General features: G+C 48.7%; 1 protein-coding gene across 1 annotated transcript in view; it reads left to right on the top strand.

Annotated features, from left to right (window-relative positions):
* The window catches only part of ATP6V0D1 (ATPase H+ transporting V0 subunit d1), a 37,198-nt gene extending 19,768 nt beyond the window's left edge, over nt 1-17,430 (top strand). Inside the window, exons 3-8 of the mRNA XM_061352227.1 lie at nt 5,912-6,090; nt 9,118-9,197; nt 13,700-13,777; nt 14,432-14,608; nt 15,545-15,622; nt 16,112-17,430. Of these exons, the coding sequence (XP_061208211.1) occupies nt 5,912-6,090; nt 9,118-9,197; nt 13,700-13,777; nt 14,432-14,608; nt 15,545-15,622; nt 16,112-16,273 (754 nt within the window). The 3' untranslated portion in view covers nt 16,274-17,430. The remainder of the gene's footprint in view (nt 1-5,911; nt 6,091-9,117; nt 9,198-13,699; nt 13,778-14,431; nt 14,609-15,544; nt 15,623-16,111) is intronic.
* Nucleotides 17,431-17,588: the final 158 nt, after the last annotated feature.

The following is a 17,588-nucleotide window of genomic DNA, read 5'->3' as shown; positions in this document are numbered from 1 at the left end:
TACTTGAATTGGATGAGCTGTAAGAATGAAGCACTGGATGCTAAAGTGACTGTGGTCAAAACAGCTTAATTGTCATTTAAAGCTGTCCCTAGAATTCATGCTGAGTTCAAGCACTGCTGTGATCCCACTGGAGATTTCCTTTTTTCATCCCAAAATAAACACATGCTTCTGCAGTCATCTGGGTAACTATCCAATGCGGTCACAAAGGACGCCAGAGACACTCTTCATCAGTTACTGTAGCAATAGGACAAGGGCTGATGGGTTTAAAGTTAAACAGGGGAGATTTAGATTAGACACAAGGAAGAAATTATTTACTCTGAGGATGCTGAGGCCCTGGCACAGGGTGCCCAGAGAAGCTGTGGCTGTCCCATCCCTGGCAGTGTTCAAGGCCAGGTTGGACACAGGGGCTTGGGGCAACCTGGTCTAGTGGGGGGTGTCTCTGCCCACAGCAGCGGGGTTGGGAGTAAATGATTTTAAAGTTTTTCCAACCCAAAACAGGCTAGGATTCTATGACTTTGGCCCTGCAAGCATTAGTCTGCATTAGTCTAATGCTGGTTTTAGAAAGCGTTAAAATTGCCTGAGCAATACAGTACCTTAACCCATCCCAGCAAAGCCCCTAAGCTGCAGCCTAGCTTGTGCACTTGTGCCTCATCCCACTGTTGACAGGAGGACTGTCCTCATGACCCCTTGCCCAGCAGCTGTTAAGCTAGAGTTTGGCTTCGGCAGGGCTTTCAGAGGATCCCTGAGAAACGCAGGTCATACAGTGTTCTGTCATTAGTCATGCTTTGTGACCACTTGAATTATTACGGTTTCTTTAGTATCCTGGAGCAGAAAGCAATAAAAAACCCAACCTATCTGCCACAGGACAGTGACTCTTGAAGATTAGATTAGTAAGTGGGGGAGGGAGAAGCCCTAACTGTCTTGGGGTCACTGCCTTGCAGGGCTATGCCTGAGTGCCTTCAGGCCAAGTTGTAAATGCCAAGTTGTGATGAGCTTTCATGAATTTCATGTGCTCCTCTGCTATAAAAAGTTTTTCCCAATGTTCAGTGGGCCATTGCAATCTTTCTTGCGTGTCTTATTTGTACTTAGGTAACTCCAGCAGGAGGAGGAGCATGTACATTGTCAAAGAACCTGCACATTGCTTTTGCATGTGTGCTCTATTCCTCCTTGAAGATCCTCCATTCACAGATTACAAGTTAGTTTCTGAAGCTTGTCTCTCCACTTTCCTCTCTGGGAGGTCTCTGCTGTGCCTGTCTGAGACCGTACCTCCCATAGCCAGCAGGGAGAACAGTCTCTCTGACCTACTGCTCATGGAAGGAACATTTCCCCCACCACACACACACCTTTTGGCTGTTCTAGGCATATCCTAGCCTGGCTTTGTTCTTGTTATGCAAGTGTCACCTCATGTGCATTGTGCTGAACTGGGTGTCACTGGAGGAGCGAAGGTGCTGCAAGGGGTAGAGCACCTCCACTCTGGAGGCAGGCTGAGAAAGCTGGGCTTGTTCAGCCTGGAGAAGACTCGAGGGAGACCTTAGAGCAGCTTCCAGTGCCTAAAGGGGCTACAAGAAACCTGAAGAGGGGCTTTGGACAAGGGCCTGTAGGGGCAGGACAAAGGGGAATGGCTTTAACCTGACAGGAATGATTGAGATTAGACATTAGGAAGAAGTTATTTTCTGTGAGATTGCCCAGAGGAGCTGTGGCTGCCCCATCCCTGGCAGTGTTCAAGGCCAGGTCAGACGGGTCTTGGAGCAGCCTGGTCGAGTGGAAGGTGTTCCTGCCTATGGCAGGGGGTTGGAACTGGGTGAGCTTTAAGATCCCTTCCAACCCAAACCGTTCTAGGGTTCTGTGATACTTACTCTTCTTGTCTCAGACTTCAGGAAGCTCTGAACCATCACCTCTCTCCTGCTGTGGCTGATATTTCTATGCTTGCTGACTCTTTTCTTTAATAAGAAATCGTGCTATCTTGTGAGATGTTGAGGACACTTCTCAGTATCAACTTGAAATTGCATTTCTGTGAATGTGAATTTCTGGAATATACCACACCTCAGTGTAGTGCTGACAGGAAGAGCGAGGCAGGGTGTAACTGTGAATATGAAACTGGCCAAACATACACTCGTTTTGTGTCCATCTCTTTGGCTGGGGAAGTAGCAGCTCAGAGGAGGAGTATAAAACACCACCTTGCCCAAGAGAGTTTTGCTATGGTCTTTGTGGAGGCAAGGGTGGGAACTTAAGGAAAGGTACCATTTTGTCTCTTAATTAAAACCCTGGCACCTTGTGTCACTGGGTGCAGCTTGCACAGAGCCTCCATGTAGTGTTTTCTCCTCTGAGCTCCTACCGAGAGTGTTCACATGAGCTAGTGCAGAGGCTTGCCCTCACCAAGGAGCTGGTCGGTGTCTCCAGTCTCTACCAGACCATCCTATGTCCCAATCTCTTTTCCTTGCTAAACAGGCTGCAGTAAGCGTTCATGGTGTTGCAAGTGACTCCTGTTTTGTGACGTCTCCCTCTTATTAGCTGCACTGAGAGTTAGTAAAGGTTAAAATGCTCTTGAAGGGGTCTGAGTATGCATTAACCATAAAAGCTGAAACCTTTGAAGCTGGTCAGAATCTAATAGGAGATTAGGAGGATGATGACAAAAGCTGCTCTATTAAACAGGTAGGTGGATGTTCTTAAGAAAACTGCTGCCACTGTAATAAATCTAATCCTTCAGGCCTCGGAGGAAATGCCAGCATGGCCAGGACCTCTGATACAGTCTTAGTACAGCTGTGCTACTGGAGGCAGATGCATTCTTGTTCGGACTTGGCAAAGGAAAGCAAGTGTTGCCCCTTCCACACATGAGAAGAGGCTTTTCCAGCTCTCCTGGCACTAGACAGCTTGCTCTGTAGTCATGACTGTTTTTACTGGGTTAAAGCAGGGATTGAATGGGAAGTAAGTGTGGTCCAGCTTTGCTTGAAGGGAATATAGCTATCAGTAAGGATTTGGTAGTGGTGCTGGTGTCTGCCTGGCCTCAGCAGGCAGGAGCAGACCTTTACCTAGCTGCAGCTGTCATTATTGTTGAGGCTTGAAATGCTGTCATAGTGGAAATTTGAATGAGAAATTTCCCCTCTGTCTTGTACATAGTAACTCCTTCTCCTGCAGGGATAAATCCTGCTCTGACAGCAAGATTTAAGTAGTTTCAATAGGTAAAGTACAAAAAACCAACAAGAAGTTGGTGCCAGGCCTGCTTAGAGATCTTGGCATTTGGTCTTTAGAGTGTGCATTTCCCCAGACTTCCCTGAAGGACGAGGAAACAAGCAAGTTATGAAATGGAGAGAACTGGGTTGTCTTTCCTGGGACCATCAGTCTGAAAGCAAGAGCTTCTCATACATGAAGAGGTCAGACTTGGGCTGTTCTTCCCAAGCCTGGCTTTCATGCTGAGCTGGGCTGGGAGGGCATGGATGAGCTCAGTGTGACTCCAGGAAATCAGAGCTAAGCTGCTCTGAAGACCTGTGAACAGAAAGGGCTCCAGGCATTCTCCCCTCAGTTCCTCTTGTGTGGTTGACTTTGGCCAGGCTCCTTGCAACTCGCAAATAGCTTGTGGAGAGCAAAATCCGTGGTGGAGCAAGCTGAGAACAGGAAAGAGGTGTGCTAGCATAATGTGCAATGACCACATTTCCTTGCCCGTTCCTTTACTGTAGATTGAGTTGAAGAAACAAATATGGTCTGGTACTGTGTTGTTGCCTTGTTTTGGTGAGATTAGTCCTGTGCGTGGTCTTTACTGAAAGCCACTGTGTTGCACTAAACAAACTTACATGTTTGAGGTCAAGTGGTGGAGCTGGGAAAGTCTGGTTTGTGTCCTTGGTCTGGTACACTTCATGGAGATCCATCTCTGTTGGAGTGCAGATGCTTGTATTTACCAGGAACCAGCTGCTTACTGCAAGGGACTTACCCTTAGTTCTCATAAACAGACTTTTCTTGCTGTCCTGGAGATTGCAATCATCTCCGTGGTGAGAGGCTGCACAAACAGAAGCAGGGGTAATGACCTTGTCGATTAAAAGGCAAAAGGACGTTTCCTAGGACATGAAGCTTGCACTGGTTGTCCTGGTTCTAGATTGAGCACCCCTGGAAAGGTAGGCTGCAAACACAGAAAGGCTCTCTGCAAAAAATAGTAGGGCCAGGAGGCACATTACCATCCCTGTGGTGTAAAGAAACAAGCAGCACCTGTTTGAGGAACTAAGGTGTGGATTTGTTCATGGACATGCCCTTTGAGCGCGTTTGAGAGGCAGAGAACCCATCTAATAAAAACTACCGAAATCTGCCTCTAACTGGCTCAGCTTACCTGCCTTTGATGTGGTTCAAAAGGAAACAGGCCTGCACTATGCCCTTCTTGTTAGCTCTGGAAGATAAAAAGACCAGCAACATCCCAATGCCTGCCTGACAAACATGTGCAGAGTCTTGCCAACTCTGCCCTTGTCCCAGTTCTAGTGTGCTGCTGGTTTTAAGTTCCCTTTCTTTGGTCCTCAAGTACATGTGGGAAGCCTGAACCTCAACAGTGTTCCAATTCTTTGCACAGCCCCTTCAGCCATTCTAGTTCAAGTCCTGATCTTGTTTGTCTTGGAGCATATCTCTTCAGGTCTCTTCCATCATCTCACTTTTTAGAGTTCTAGTAGTGAAAGCAAGGGAGTATAAAATCCCAATTACCCTGCTATTCCAGCATCTGTGTCTCTTTACTGGGCTGCTGAGGGACGTTTGCAAAAGCGTCTGCTCCTGACTGAAAAAAGACTCATCTTCCTTGATGTTCTTCATGTTCTCAGCTTGGTTTTCTTATGGTTCAGCTGGTGATGAAGATGCCTACAGCACCCCTTCTGTTCTTGCTATGGATGCTGCTTATCTTGTACTCTCATCTTGTGTTTACATGATGCCTTGATCCCTTGCTTGGGTCTTTTGCTTGGAGAAAGCAATCACCCTCTTCTCAAGAGAAACAAGAATATAGTGGAGAGAAGGGCCACAGAGAGCTTGTGTTGGTGGAAATTGTGCTGAGTGGTATAGACTGAATCTGCTAATCCTGTATAAGCAGAGAAGTTGGGTAGGGACATCATAACATGGGCTAATGCAAAGAACTTCCTAACTTTTGATGGCAGAGGTGTGAAAGACCTTGTGTGTAGTTTTGTGAGGGTGTGAATGAAGGTTGTGCCAAAGCTGCCAGCCCTATTGTTTTGGGAAGGGAGTGGGGCTGCAGAAGCATGATCCTTTCTCCATAGTCTTGGCAAGATGGAGCAGTGCTGCTGGCACTGAAGCTGAGCTTGCGTCAGGCTTTCTGCAGATTTCCCCTTTGCTAGTGTCTCTGTAGAGCATGGTGATGCAAGGAGAGCTGTGGGAATGCTGAAGGGAGAAATGTTCTTTGTGGAAAGATATGAGGAAGCTGCAGCCAGGCTCCTCTTGGACATATGTGGGGTCAGGATGAGAGACATCAGACATGGCCATGAGGGAAAATTTCGATGAGCTGTTAGGAAAAGACTTTTCATTGTGAGTATGGTCAGACACTGAAGCAGAGCCCCAGGGAGGTGCAAGATCTACAAATCCTTGCAAATAATGCGAAGTTCAGTTGGACGAAGCCCTGAGCAGCTGGAGCTGGCAATGCTTGGAGGAGGGCATTGGTCCAGAGACCTCCAGAAGTCCTTTCCAATTCTTCAGTGGTAGGTAGCAGATGCCCAGATGGTGTGTAGCATAAATTATGACCTAGGACTGTGTTTGATGCCCTTTTCCTAGGCTGGCGTGATAAGGAGACACTGAGGAGACCCCTTACTATTTTTTTGCGGTAAGGGTGCATCGTTCTGGACATGCTTACAGGGACTGAAGATGTGTGCCTGTCTGGTGCCAGTGCTGGTTTTTGTATTACTTGTATTGTGACAGGCTTCCTCTGGCGTTCTTCCAGGTACAGCTACATGATTGACAACGTCATTCTGCTGATCACTGGGACTCTGCACCAGCGTTCCATCTCCGAACTGGTGCCCAAGTGCCATCCTCTGGGAAGTTTCGAGCAGATGGAAGCTGTGAACATTGCTCAGACGCCTGCGGAGCTCTACAATGCCATCCTGGTGGACACTCCCCTGGGTGAGTGGAGCCTTTCAAAATATCTCTCAGCTGTGTGTGGAGCAGGTGTCCCTTTTTCCTGTAGTCTAACTAGGTCCAACTAATCCAAAGTTTTGTGCCAGGAAGACAGAGCAATGGGTAGTGCACAGCTGTGGCCGCACTGCCTGTGGTGGCTGGGCTTGAGTTCAGGTTTATGCCTGTCCTAATCCAGTTTTATCTCTGGAGGACCAGCTAGTTCACAGCAAATGTCCAAACCAGCACACTGGTAGTACAGGCTGCTGGGGAGTTTGGTTTGTGTGAGCCAGGCCTTGAGCTGCGGTGGCAGTGCAGATGTAGTTAGATCTGGTCTGCTAGATATGTCCATTTATCAGCACTTCTGGGAAACATCACCTGCAATTAGGGAGGAAGGAGAAAGTTTGAAGAGATCACATTTTCTAAGACCTCTCAATAATTGTCATGAGACACTTGGCTTCTTTAGTGAAGAGCTATCAGCTCCTCTTCTGGAATGAGTCACTTAATTTCCAGCACTTTTAGTTGGACCATTGGGCAATTTCTTGCAGGCAGTTTTTATAGAGAATCAGTGAGATCTGCATGTGCCTTTGCACATGAGAAAATTAGCTCTAGATGGAGGAAAGCTCTTTATATACAAAATCCCCCAAGCTCAAACAGCAACAGCAAAAGAAAGGTCCCAAAACCTTTTTAAGTTCCTTGTGTAGCAAGATCCTGCGCTGGGGAATACCATCTCAGTGGTACAGGACTTGACCAGGAGGCACATAATGCTAAAACCAGGTGTCTTATGAAAAGCTATTCAGACAGAACATTCTTTAAAGATCAAAGGTATAGGAAGTGGTTCTGGAGAAAATATGAAACCCTTATACAGTAGTAGGGGAGGTAGTCACAGGTGACTTGCTAGTTTAGCCTCTGTGGGCAAAAACAATGAGGTACACCTGAGTCAGCAGCTAATCATTGTTTTGGGGTTGCTAAAAAGAACAAAACACACTAAATCATCATATTGTCTGTGATAGAAATAGTTGTTTTTGGAACTGAAAGTGCTTTTGCAAGTGCTCTGTGTAATAATGGGGCAAGTGAAGTAGCTGTCATGGAAAAATGACTTGCCAGATAGAGCCCAGCAGAGGGGGAGAACTTGTCTCAAAGAGATCTGGGTTGCAAGGTGGAGTGACACAGCAGGAGAACGGAGGCTCTGCATGCAGCTGAATTGAACCTGCTGTAGGGATGATGTGTGGGAAGCAAATCCTCCTGATGAGTAAGTGAGAACTTCCCCATTTTGGGAATAAGATAAGGATATTTCAAAGATAGTGTCTCAGAGACCTCAAAGCTTCCAGCTGTGGAAAAAAAAAAAAAGTGAAAAAGCCCCATTACAGCAGCAAGGTGGTTCTGGAGAGCGCATATGGAAGTTAAGGGTCTTTTCCTCTTGCATTCATGTACTTGTACATGACTCACTTTTGCTTGCTTCTGCCCTGGCTAGGCTGACTTCTTCTTCAGACCTTTTGCCCTAGCCATGCCCTTGAGGCTGTGTACCATCTAGTGTGGCATTTCTTCAGCAGAACATGGGGAGTAGCCGTGTTGCCTAAACAAGCAGGCATGTAGGCTCCAGTTGTTTAACTTGCACTCTTTCCAGTGACCACACGCAAGGAAACAGCAGCTCTATCTCCTAAAAGTACTTGAGTAGCTATGTGGCTTGGTAGGAATGCCTAACCCCAAATGGCTTTCATAGGTTAGCAGGGCAAAATAAGACTTGCTGTTAGCTTAATTTGGAATATTGGAGGGCCAAGAACTGAAATAGCTGTGTTCTCATTCCTCTGCTACTCTGAAGTAGCCACTGCTTAGCTAGCTAGGCTAGCCAGGGAGTCTTGCAGTGAAAAACCAGTCCTGGCACACTCTGTTTTCATTTTTGCCAACCGAGGGAGCAGGGCTCCTCCAGCTACGTGGCATTGGTCTCTGATGTTCTTGCAAAGAAACCTTGGTGGGGTTGACCCTGCTTCAGGTCTGCCTAGACCCACAGTCCAGTTGCTATAGAAGCTGTGCACATCAGAGGTGTGAGCCTGCATCATACCTGATTTGTCACACAGAGCAGAGCACTGGTCAGCTCTCAGCATGAGTGCAGTGCTCTTTAGCCCCAGCTGGACTGTGTAAGCTGAGAAAGATCATATTTCTCTGTGTAGCAAATTCAGCAAAGTTGGTTGCTGAGGGAGAGTAGAAGTCATTAAAAGTCCTGTCTATGGGTTTTATTGTACCACTCGCTTGTCAGCAAGAGCACAACAGCCTTATGTTACATTAGATGTACAAGACTCATCTTTATCTAGAGCTTGAAGTACCCTGTGTTCAGTCTGAAATCTGTGGAAACATCTTCTCAAACTCCTTCCCAGAGATACTTTGGCAAAGTATGTAGGGCTGAGCGTCCTACCACAAAAAACACTAGTTGATCCTGTCTCCTGTTTCTTGCCTCCAGATAAAGAAATAGAAGTCCTTGGAAGAGGTGGAAAATGGGACTGATAGACCTGATGAGGAGAAACAGCTCCTGACTCCAGCTATGGAGTGTCATGGGCTGCAGGAGCTGTGACATCTCCATGCCTCATTGGAGAAGGAGGCAAAAGCACCAAATTCCTCAGGATTTGCTAGCCACTGTCTCACAGATGCCTAAGCAGACAATTGGGAAGCTGTCTTGTCACCTCTGAATACCTGCATCTAGGAGGAGTTTGGGTTTTGCTTGTTTTTGAACATGGGCTGATCTGGCACTGATGCTGGGGTTTAGAGCTGAGAACAGGCTGTTAACTAAAACATAGGACTATGGGGTGAAGAAAGATTTTCATGGGAGAACCCCAGAAATTATTGTGACCTGTAGAACCATGGTGGAGCCTGAGGTTTTGAATCATGGCAATTTGGTGACTACTGAAGATAAGGGCCATGCCTAGGAGGGTCAAGCTCAACACAGGGTGTGCTATTGCCTAGTATTATTGAAGAGTCTGGGAGGTGCTGGGCATGAATCTGGTTAAGGCAGTGCTGACTCTGTCTGTGGCTCTGTTTCAGCTGCTTTCTTCCAAGACTGTATATCTGAACAGGACCTGGATGAAATGAACATTGAAATAATTCGAAACACACTGTATAAGGTGAGTGAGTCTGTAGGAAAGGAAAGAGATGTTAACTTGCCTGGTTATTCCTAGTATGACTAGAGCTGTTTATTGGAGCTCCAGCCTAGGTGGCTTTCTTCAACCAAACACGGGAGGGTGTTTTCGTCTTGGAGTAGACTTGAAAGTAACTTTGATTTTTCTCTCTTTTTCCTCCCTGGAGTAGTGATAGAGTAAACATGACCAAGAAGTGGTTGCATCCACTGGAAAATAAAGACAGTGCACTTGGAGGTCCCTGCCATCCAGTAACCCAGCTCTGCAGAATTACATTAGCTAGGCAGGCAGAGTGGGGTGTTTTGTTGTTTTGGGATTTTATATTTTTTTGAGTTATCAAACTGTGAAGAGTCTGTGCAAGATATTTTGCAGAATTTATGCCTTTGAATTTTCTCAGGCCCCAAGCAGGCAGGAGAAGGTTGCTCCTTAACCACATGAGTTCAGGTGTGTAGTTGAGTGCATTCAGAGGGCTAAGGTTAACGTTAACATTGCTGAAAGACTTCCACAGGCTTGGCTCTCTCTCGAGCTCTTTTAGAAGAGCCTCCAACAGCCTGCTCTAGCCTTCAGTGGCTGTGGTTGGGATTAGATGATCCTGGTACAGCAGAGTAAAAGGTGCAGCTGGGGTGGAGAAGTCCTGCAGGCTGGGAGAGTGTTGGCAAAGGGATGAGGGAGGGCTAAGGATCAACTTGTCCTGAGCCCATACAGGGAGCTGTCATCTCTGCAGGCCCTGTCTGGTTTTAGCTGGCAGTATCACAGCATGTGTTTATGTGCAGGCTGTGGCTATCGCTCCATCTCTACTCTCTGGATTAAGGGTGGGATGCAGATTGTATCTGTAAGCCTTGTTTTGGCTGGTCACAGCCAGCCTGTAGTCAGTGTGACCTCTGCTTCCCAAGGAAGCCGTGGCCTGGTGGGAGAGGCAGAGAACAAGCCAGGCGTGAAGGAAAGAAGGTTAAGGGAGAGGAGAAGGAGCTGTGTGTCAGCAGTCATGCCCAGCAGCCTGTGGCCTCTGGCATGTACTGGTCTTTTGCTGTAATGGTGGGAAGAATTTCTGTTTGCATAAGTATCTGCAGCCTTGCAGGGTGCAGACCTCTGTGCACAGGACAACAGATTAGGGACTGTGGGTCCCAGTGGGTCCTTGAGTCCCAGCTGCTACATCCTTTTCCATCTCCTTTCTGAGGCCTGATAATGGTTTGCATTCTGCTGTCCCTACCTCCAGATAGGAGTGTGGATGCCCGATATCCCTTGGTATATGCTGGGACTGGCTCTTGTTGAAGAGCAGCCGCCAGGGAACACGGGGCTGTGTCAGTTACAAATCAGAGGGATGTGAGGGTGAAAGGTAACTGCCGCTTACAGACCCTCACTTGAAGCCACCTCTCTCCCCAGGGACTGGAAAATGTGTGATACAATGCACATGGTCTCCATAGGCAAATAAGGGAAATAAAATCAGGACTGAAATCTGCACAGAGCTGCTCTGAGGAACACAGCAGGCAGGTGCCTGGGATAGATGCCTCTGGCCTGAAGGAGGTGGTATGGGAAGGGGAAGCACTACCTCCCAGGCTTACTGGAGGTTTTTTGAAGGAATCCATGAGCATGTAGACAAAAGCTTTGAGCAGGATTCATAAGAGGAAAGCAATTACAAGGCTTTCTTCTTAGCACTGACAAGTGAGAGGGTTCTTGAATGGAAAGCTGGTTAAGACAGGGAGCAGAGGTTAAAAGTTAAGTGGTCAGCTATTAGTGTAGAGGATGGTCAACAGCAGAGTTCTGCAGCGGAGGCATGCTGGCATTATTTTCAGTGCTCCCTCCCTTTTTGCCACATCTTTAATGGCTGTGTTGAAGTGAACCTGGCTGACTGTTGGCCTTTGTTCTTGACCTTCTTGTAGGAAGTAGCTGAAGGAGCTTTGAACAGTAAAATACAGCAGGCAGATCAATGTGGAGTGGTAAATCATAGAATCATAGAATAGTTAGGGTTGGAAAGGACCTTAAGATCATCAAATTCCAACCCCCCTGCCATGGGCAGGGACACCTCAACTAAACCATGTCACCCAAGGCTCTGTCCAACCTGACCTTGAACACTGCCAGGGATGGAGCATTCACAGCTTCTCTGGGTAACCCATTCCAGTGCCTCATCACTCTCACAGTAAAGAACTTCTTCCTTATATCCAGCCTAAACTTCCCCTGTTTAAGTTTAAACCCATTACCCCTGTCACTACAGTCCCTAATGAAGAGTCCTTCCCCAGCATCCCTATAGGCCCCCTTCAGGTACTGGAAGGCTGCTATGAGGTCTCCCCGCAGCCTTCTCTTCTCCAGGCTGAACAGCCCCAACTTTCTCAGCCTGCCCTCATACGGGAGGTGCTCCAGTCCCCTGATCATCCTCATGACCCTCCTCTGGACTTGTTCCAACAGTTCCATGTCCTTTTTATGTTGAGGAGACCAGAACTGCACTCAGACTCCCAGCTGGGGAGTCTGTATAGAGGGGCAGGATCGCCTTCTTCAACCTACTGGTCACACTCCTTTTGATGCATCCCAGGATCCAGCTGATTTCTGGGCTGCGAGTGCACACTGAAGCCAGCTCATGTTCATTTTCTCATCAACCAACACCCCCCCACGTCCTTCTCTGCAGGGCTGCTCTGAATCTCTTCTCTGCCGAACCTGTAGCTGTGCCTGGGATTGCCCCAACCCAGGTGTAGGACCTTGTGGAGTGATATATGGAAGAGGCAATGAGGTAATCCTAACCGTGCTTGTATAGTGAGGGCCTCCTTGTTCCTTTCTACGACGAAATGAAGTCTTAGGTTCTGATTGCCCTAAGCAAGAGTATCTTTCCAAGGTAATCTGTTCCTAACAGTAGGAAAGAACTGCACAAATATTACTGTGCTGCTGTGTGCATCTGAATTGTGTTTGTTCTAAGCACTCATTCCTCTCCTCTCTCATCTTGGAATATGAACAGTGGAACAGGAGAAGCTGCTAAGGAGGACAAGTTTAATATTTGGGTACAAGGACTTCTGCATGAGAAACTGCAAAAAAGATTAGGGTCCCTTGCCTGCAAGAGGAGTGAACCCAAGCTGTGATGGTAGCCATAGGTAGTGTTGGAAAAGTTAGCATGGCTGGACAAAGCTACAGATCTCCCTTTAGGCTGTGTGTGACAGATTGATGAGGCTAGGAGGAGGCAGGGGGTGAATATGAGGGTTCGTGAAAGTAAAGTGCATTAAGGATTATTAAATGCAAAGATACAACTATTTCTGGGTTCAGGGGTTCAGGACACTGGAGAGTACATGGTGGGTGTACCCAGTACGCCATTTCTAGTTTGTGTTCCCATGTTGTCTGTGATAGCGGATCCTCATTCAGTGCTGGATATTTGAGTTCACCAGTTTTTGCTTGCAGAGTCTTAGGCTTGTGTGTGAACTCTGAGAAAGGCAGAAGCAGTGACTGACCCTCTCATCCAGGTTCCCTCTTCTGTTGTCCTCAAGCAAAGTCCATTATCCATGTCCTTGTTCCTGTGGTAACTGCAGACTGATGCTCTTTGCTCTCCTGCACTTGATCAGTGGCAAGCACTGGAGGTGATGTTTCTTTCATGTGTGATGCTCCCCCAGCAGTGTCCTCTTGCACTGTGTGGTAGCAAATATTTACAGAACAGAGTTACCCAGGTGCTTTCCTAGTGCAGAGCCTGAGGGTGTCCAACACGTGCATTCTTGGTCCATCCGTAGTCCTGGAGTCGTTGTGACAAAGCAGGGATTTGTGATGTCTCAGCGTCATTTTATTCCATCCCTTCTAAGTAATTCTAGTTGCAGTGCCCTGTTCAGGGAGGTATTTTATCACATGATGACTTCTGAGAAAGTTTTTGCTGAACAGTACTTTTAGCAATGCACAGCCTTCATAGGCTCCCCCTGGGAGATACAGTCATCTTCCAGCTGGATTGTAGTGTATCTCTGCAAAGGATTAAGTTTCCTGGAGGCAGCGTGGCTGTGCTTAGCCTAACGTGTTTTCTGCAGTGCTCCAGTTGGGATGGTGACAAAGTGGCTGCAGTGTGAAAAGAGGATTGCAGAGGATGGCTGGTTTCCTTCACAGATGTCCTGTCTCATCTCCTGTCTCCGCTTACACAGCGATACTTTCTGAGCCTAGGTCTTGCAGCTACAGTTGTGTGGCTTGGCATGCTTGTGGAGGCCAGAGCAGGGTCAGGAAACCACGTGAGACTTCAGTAAATGTGGTGGAGTTAGACAACTCAAAGGAGCAAAATGGGCTTTAACTTTGCTACTTGGGGATCTTGCCTGCAGTAAGATCATGCAGTCACTTGAACCAACCCAACCACAACCATTTACATCTCCGGCTCCTGAGGAAGCAGTTCCTAGTGTGGGCTTGGCATACAAGTTCATGTGGAGTGGGAGCTCCTGTGTTTCTGGGAGCATCCATGCATGGTGTCTGTCCTCTGCTGAATGGCCCTGTGGGGCACTAGATGAACCTGTGAAGGAGAGTCCTCACCACCCTTTCTTTTCCAGGCTTACCTGGAGTCCTTCTACAAGTTCTGCAAGGTGCTGGGAGGTACCACAGCAGATGCTATGTGCCCGATCCTGGAGGTAGGTCTGGAAACCCCTGTAGCTGGATGCTGTTGCAGTATACTCATTGTTCTGTACTCAGGCCCAGCTTGCCTGCCAGCATTAAGGATGCTGCAGATATTTCTCAGCACTGCATGCACATTGTGCCTGTGCATTGGGACGCCTGGGAAAACACTGCCTGAACATGACTTTGAGCAGGTTTGGTTCCCCAGGTGATGGAGATGATGGGCTTGGCCATTATGGATGCACAGTTGCACAGAAGGCCATCTGGTGCCTTCATGGCAACACCTTCATCCTCACATGTGGATAACAAGCAGGAGACAACTGGAGCTGTTCAGTGCATGTCTGTCTCCATGCCAAGGCTAGCTGTGGGGTGTGCAGGGCTCAGAGACAGTAGGTGAGGAACTCCTTGACCCTGCAGGGTTCTGCTCGGTGCTTTGGCTTGTGTGTGGGATTGAGGTTTCATCACCTGACCGTTCCCCATGCACCAGCTACTGGGCATACTGGGAGCCTGCATGTGTAGCCTGCCCTCGGTTGAGCACCAGATAGCTGTGTGTGTCCAAGGCAGCTTGTTCATGCTGCCCTTCTGATGTGGTTCTGTTCAGAGCAGCATCAGTACTTGCTGGGCTCTGGCAAAGATGCTGCATCCCAAGGTGAACCGCTCTTCTCCCACAGTTTGAAGCTGACCGGAGGGCCTTCATCATCACCATTAACTCATTTGGGACTGAGCTGTCCAAGGAGGACCGAGCAAAGCTGTTCCCGCACTGTGGCAAACTCTACCCTGAGGGCCTGGCTCAGCTGGCCCGAGCAGATGACTACGAACAAGTCAAGAATGTTGCTGACTACTACCCTGTGAGTGATTGGGGTTAGAGCCATGGGGACTGATGCAAGGACCTGATCTGGGTCAATGCTTCTCACATATCTGGGGGAACTTGTGGACTGACAGCCTGAGGAGAGGGGTGCCTGTCTTCTGCTGGTACCTGTTGGTCCTGTACTCTTCTTGGCCAAAGTGAAGTTGGCTTGCCTGGGATGCCATTGGTTTGTTAGTCATGGCTGTCATTGCAGTAGTGGTAGGGAGACCACCCGTGCTCTGTGCACCCCATCCCACACTGTGGGGCCTGCCCTCACCACAAAACCCATGAGGTATCAATGTGGCAGCAGTGACAGTCTCTCTTTGGCTGGTTGGGAGTGGAAGCGTGTCTTCAGTGAGAAGTCGTTGCTTCCCTAGCCGTAGTGGGTTGCTTTGAGATCTCTTTCAGTTGCAGAGGAGACACTGACTTGGGAGGACACTTTTTGGATGTGCCTGGGTTCCTTAAGCTCATCTTGTGCATGGCTGGGGACCTGTTTGGATTCGAATAGCTCAGTGTCCCCTTAGTGAAGCAGCCAGGGCATGTGGTAGTGTCTGTGGGCACAGGGGCCCAAACACCCCAGTCTGTACACAGAGGGCTCTGTACCTGCTGCATCCTTTCTGCAGGTTCAAAGCAACAATGCAGGTTTGAGACCTGCACATTTCAAAGGAGGGTGGGATCTCTGGCTGGACAAGCTTACAGATGAAATAAATGATTTCTCTGCCTCTCTGGGGATTGCCCTCAACTGGTGTGTGTGCAGTGCAGCGCTGGCAGCACCCCACTGCCAACGTTCATGTGTGCACAGGGCAGACTCTTGGCTTCTCTGTGTCTTCTGCTGACCTGACAGGGTGGCTGGGATGTCTCTTTGATGCCTAGGGCCCCCATATGCTGCTGAGCTTGGAGGGCTTTGAGTATATTCTCTTGTAATGTCTTCCTGCAGGAGTACAAGCTGCTGTTTGAAGGGGCTGGCAGCAACCCTGGAGACAAGACCCTTGAAGACAGGTTCTTCGAGCATGAGGTGCGTGAGCCCCAAGACACTTCTTGGCTTGTCTCTACCTGTGCCATTTGCAAAGCTAAGGGGAGCAGCAGGTGATCTGGATGAACAGAATCTGGGGGGAGGAAAAGGATGCTCCAGCAAAGGAGTGGGGATCCAGCATGGTGCTCAGTCCATGTTCTCACCCAGACACATTAGAGCAGTGTGGGAGGCAAGTTTGGGAGGCTGGTGAATCAATAGTAAAACCAGTGTAATTACATGGAAAAGGAGGATTTTCACAGTACTGAGGGTCTAAATAGTTCACCCTTTAAATGTCAGAGCCTGTCCTAAGCCATGTACTGTAGGTTAGAGCTGTCCCGAGGACCTGGTGAGATGCAGAGCAGGATTGCTGTGCTGAGCCTTCCAGCGTGCTGGGATAGTTATGGGACCTCCTGAACTGCTCCACATTTGTCTTGACCAGCTCCTCCTACCTGAGATGGACAAGTGACATGTCCATCTCTGGGCTTTCCCCAGGTGAAGCTGAACAAGCTGGCTTTCCTCAACCAGTTCCACTTTGGAGTCTTCTATGCCTTTGTGAAGCTGAAGGAGCAGGAGTGCCGCAACATTGTGTGGATTGCAGAGTGCATTGCCCAGCGGCACAGGACCAAGATTGACAACTACATTCCCATCTTCTAACCCTGCTCTGCTCCTGTCTGACCCTCCTGCCCCTGGAATGTGGAGGGACCCCTGTCTTAACTCCCTGAGTTACCCCTTGCCCAGACTCCAGGGATGTCCTGTCTGTGGAACTGACCCAGATGAGGAGGCTGTACAGTTGCTAGTTAAATTATTCACAAGCTGAATTTTGAGTTGTGTGTGCTGTGAGGCATCTGGAGGGACCAGGGCAGGAGGGACACCTCCTGTCGTGTATCTAATAGTCCCTGTGTTACTGTACTAATACTGTATGTGCTTATGCTCGTAGAGCAGGACCAACTGGGGGGCTGCTGCCTCCAAGGGGTTCCCACTGCTGCAGAGGAAAACATCAGGTTTGCTATAGCTGCAGGTCCTCTTTGTCATTGCTTTGCACGCCTCCTAGTCAGTTTTGTTCCTGTGAGATTTAGTTTTGAGTGTGGTTTGTAGCGTAGGCAATGCTGCTGTGCAATCCCTATATCTCCCTGTAGCTAACCCTGACCTGGGAGAGACTGGTCAGGACTGGGTAAGAGACTGTAGGAGTGGGAGGGGAGAGCCATACTGCTCCCTGCTCCAACAGTGTTTGCACTAGTACAGCCTTCCTGTGTCCTCAGAAGCATCTCTGTCAGTCTCCCTCCTGCCATGAAAGGGTTCCACAAGCTGACTGAGCTTCTTCCTCCCCTGAAGACCCATGGCTTGGGGGTTCCTCTTGCAGCCATGTGGGAGTTTGGTTCCTTTAGCTCTGTGGATGATGCTGGACACTTGCATCCCCCAGGGCTAGCGCATCGTGCTCCCCTGTGCAGGTTGTCTGCGTGGCACTTGCTGTGGAGCTGTATCCCTGCCACTGGCCCTTGGACACCCTCATGAGTGCAGAGGGCAGCTGTTGGTGGAGATGTCTCATGTGCTGTTCAGGCCCTGGCCATTTGTGGTGAGGGAGCCAAACCCTGGGCTGCTGTGTTGCGGCTCAAGGTCTGAGAGATGACTGGTGGCAGTAGAGAAGCCTCCCTCCCTCCTGTGGTGGGAAACGTGCTGGATGCTGCTGCTGGGAGGGAGGGAGGGAGGGATGGAGAGCAGCTCTGTTCCAGTTTGTGCTGTGGTCGCCTCTGCAGTGTGTATTATCCTGTGCTTCCGTTCCTGCCTACACCAATAAATATCTGCCTACTGCAGTGTGCTCTCCCTGCTTACTAACTCAGGCACCTGTTCCTGGATCCCCAAGAGGAATCTGCATCATCCGGGGAATTGGTGTTTGTGGTAGTGGAGCCTGGTGTGACTCTTTGCATGACCTGGGACACTTGTTTCTACCCCAGGCACGATGCTGTACTAT

The sequence above is a fragment of the Neopsephotus bourkii genome, unplaced genomic scaffold, assembly GCF_033783945.1.
Source record: "Neopsephotus bourkii isolate Nb327-2 ecotype Australia unplaced genomic scaffold, CSIRO-AGI_Nbou_v1 NB_640, whole genome shotgun sequence".
Lineage (NCBI taxonomy): Eukaryota > Metazoa > Chordata > Aves > Psittaciformes > Psittacidae > Neopsephotus > Neopsephotus bourkii.
Note: the sequence above shows the minus strand (reverse complement) of the source record. Positions and strands in the feature narration are given on the sequence as shown.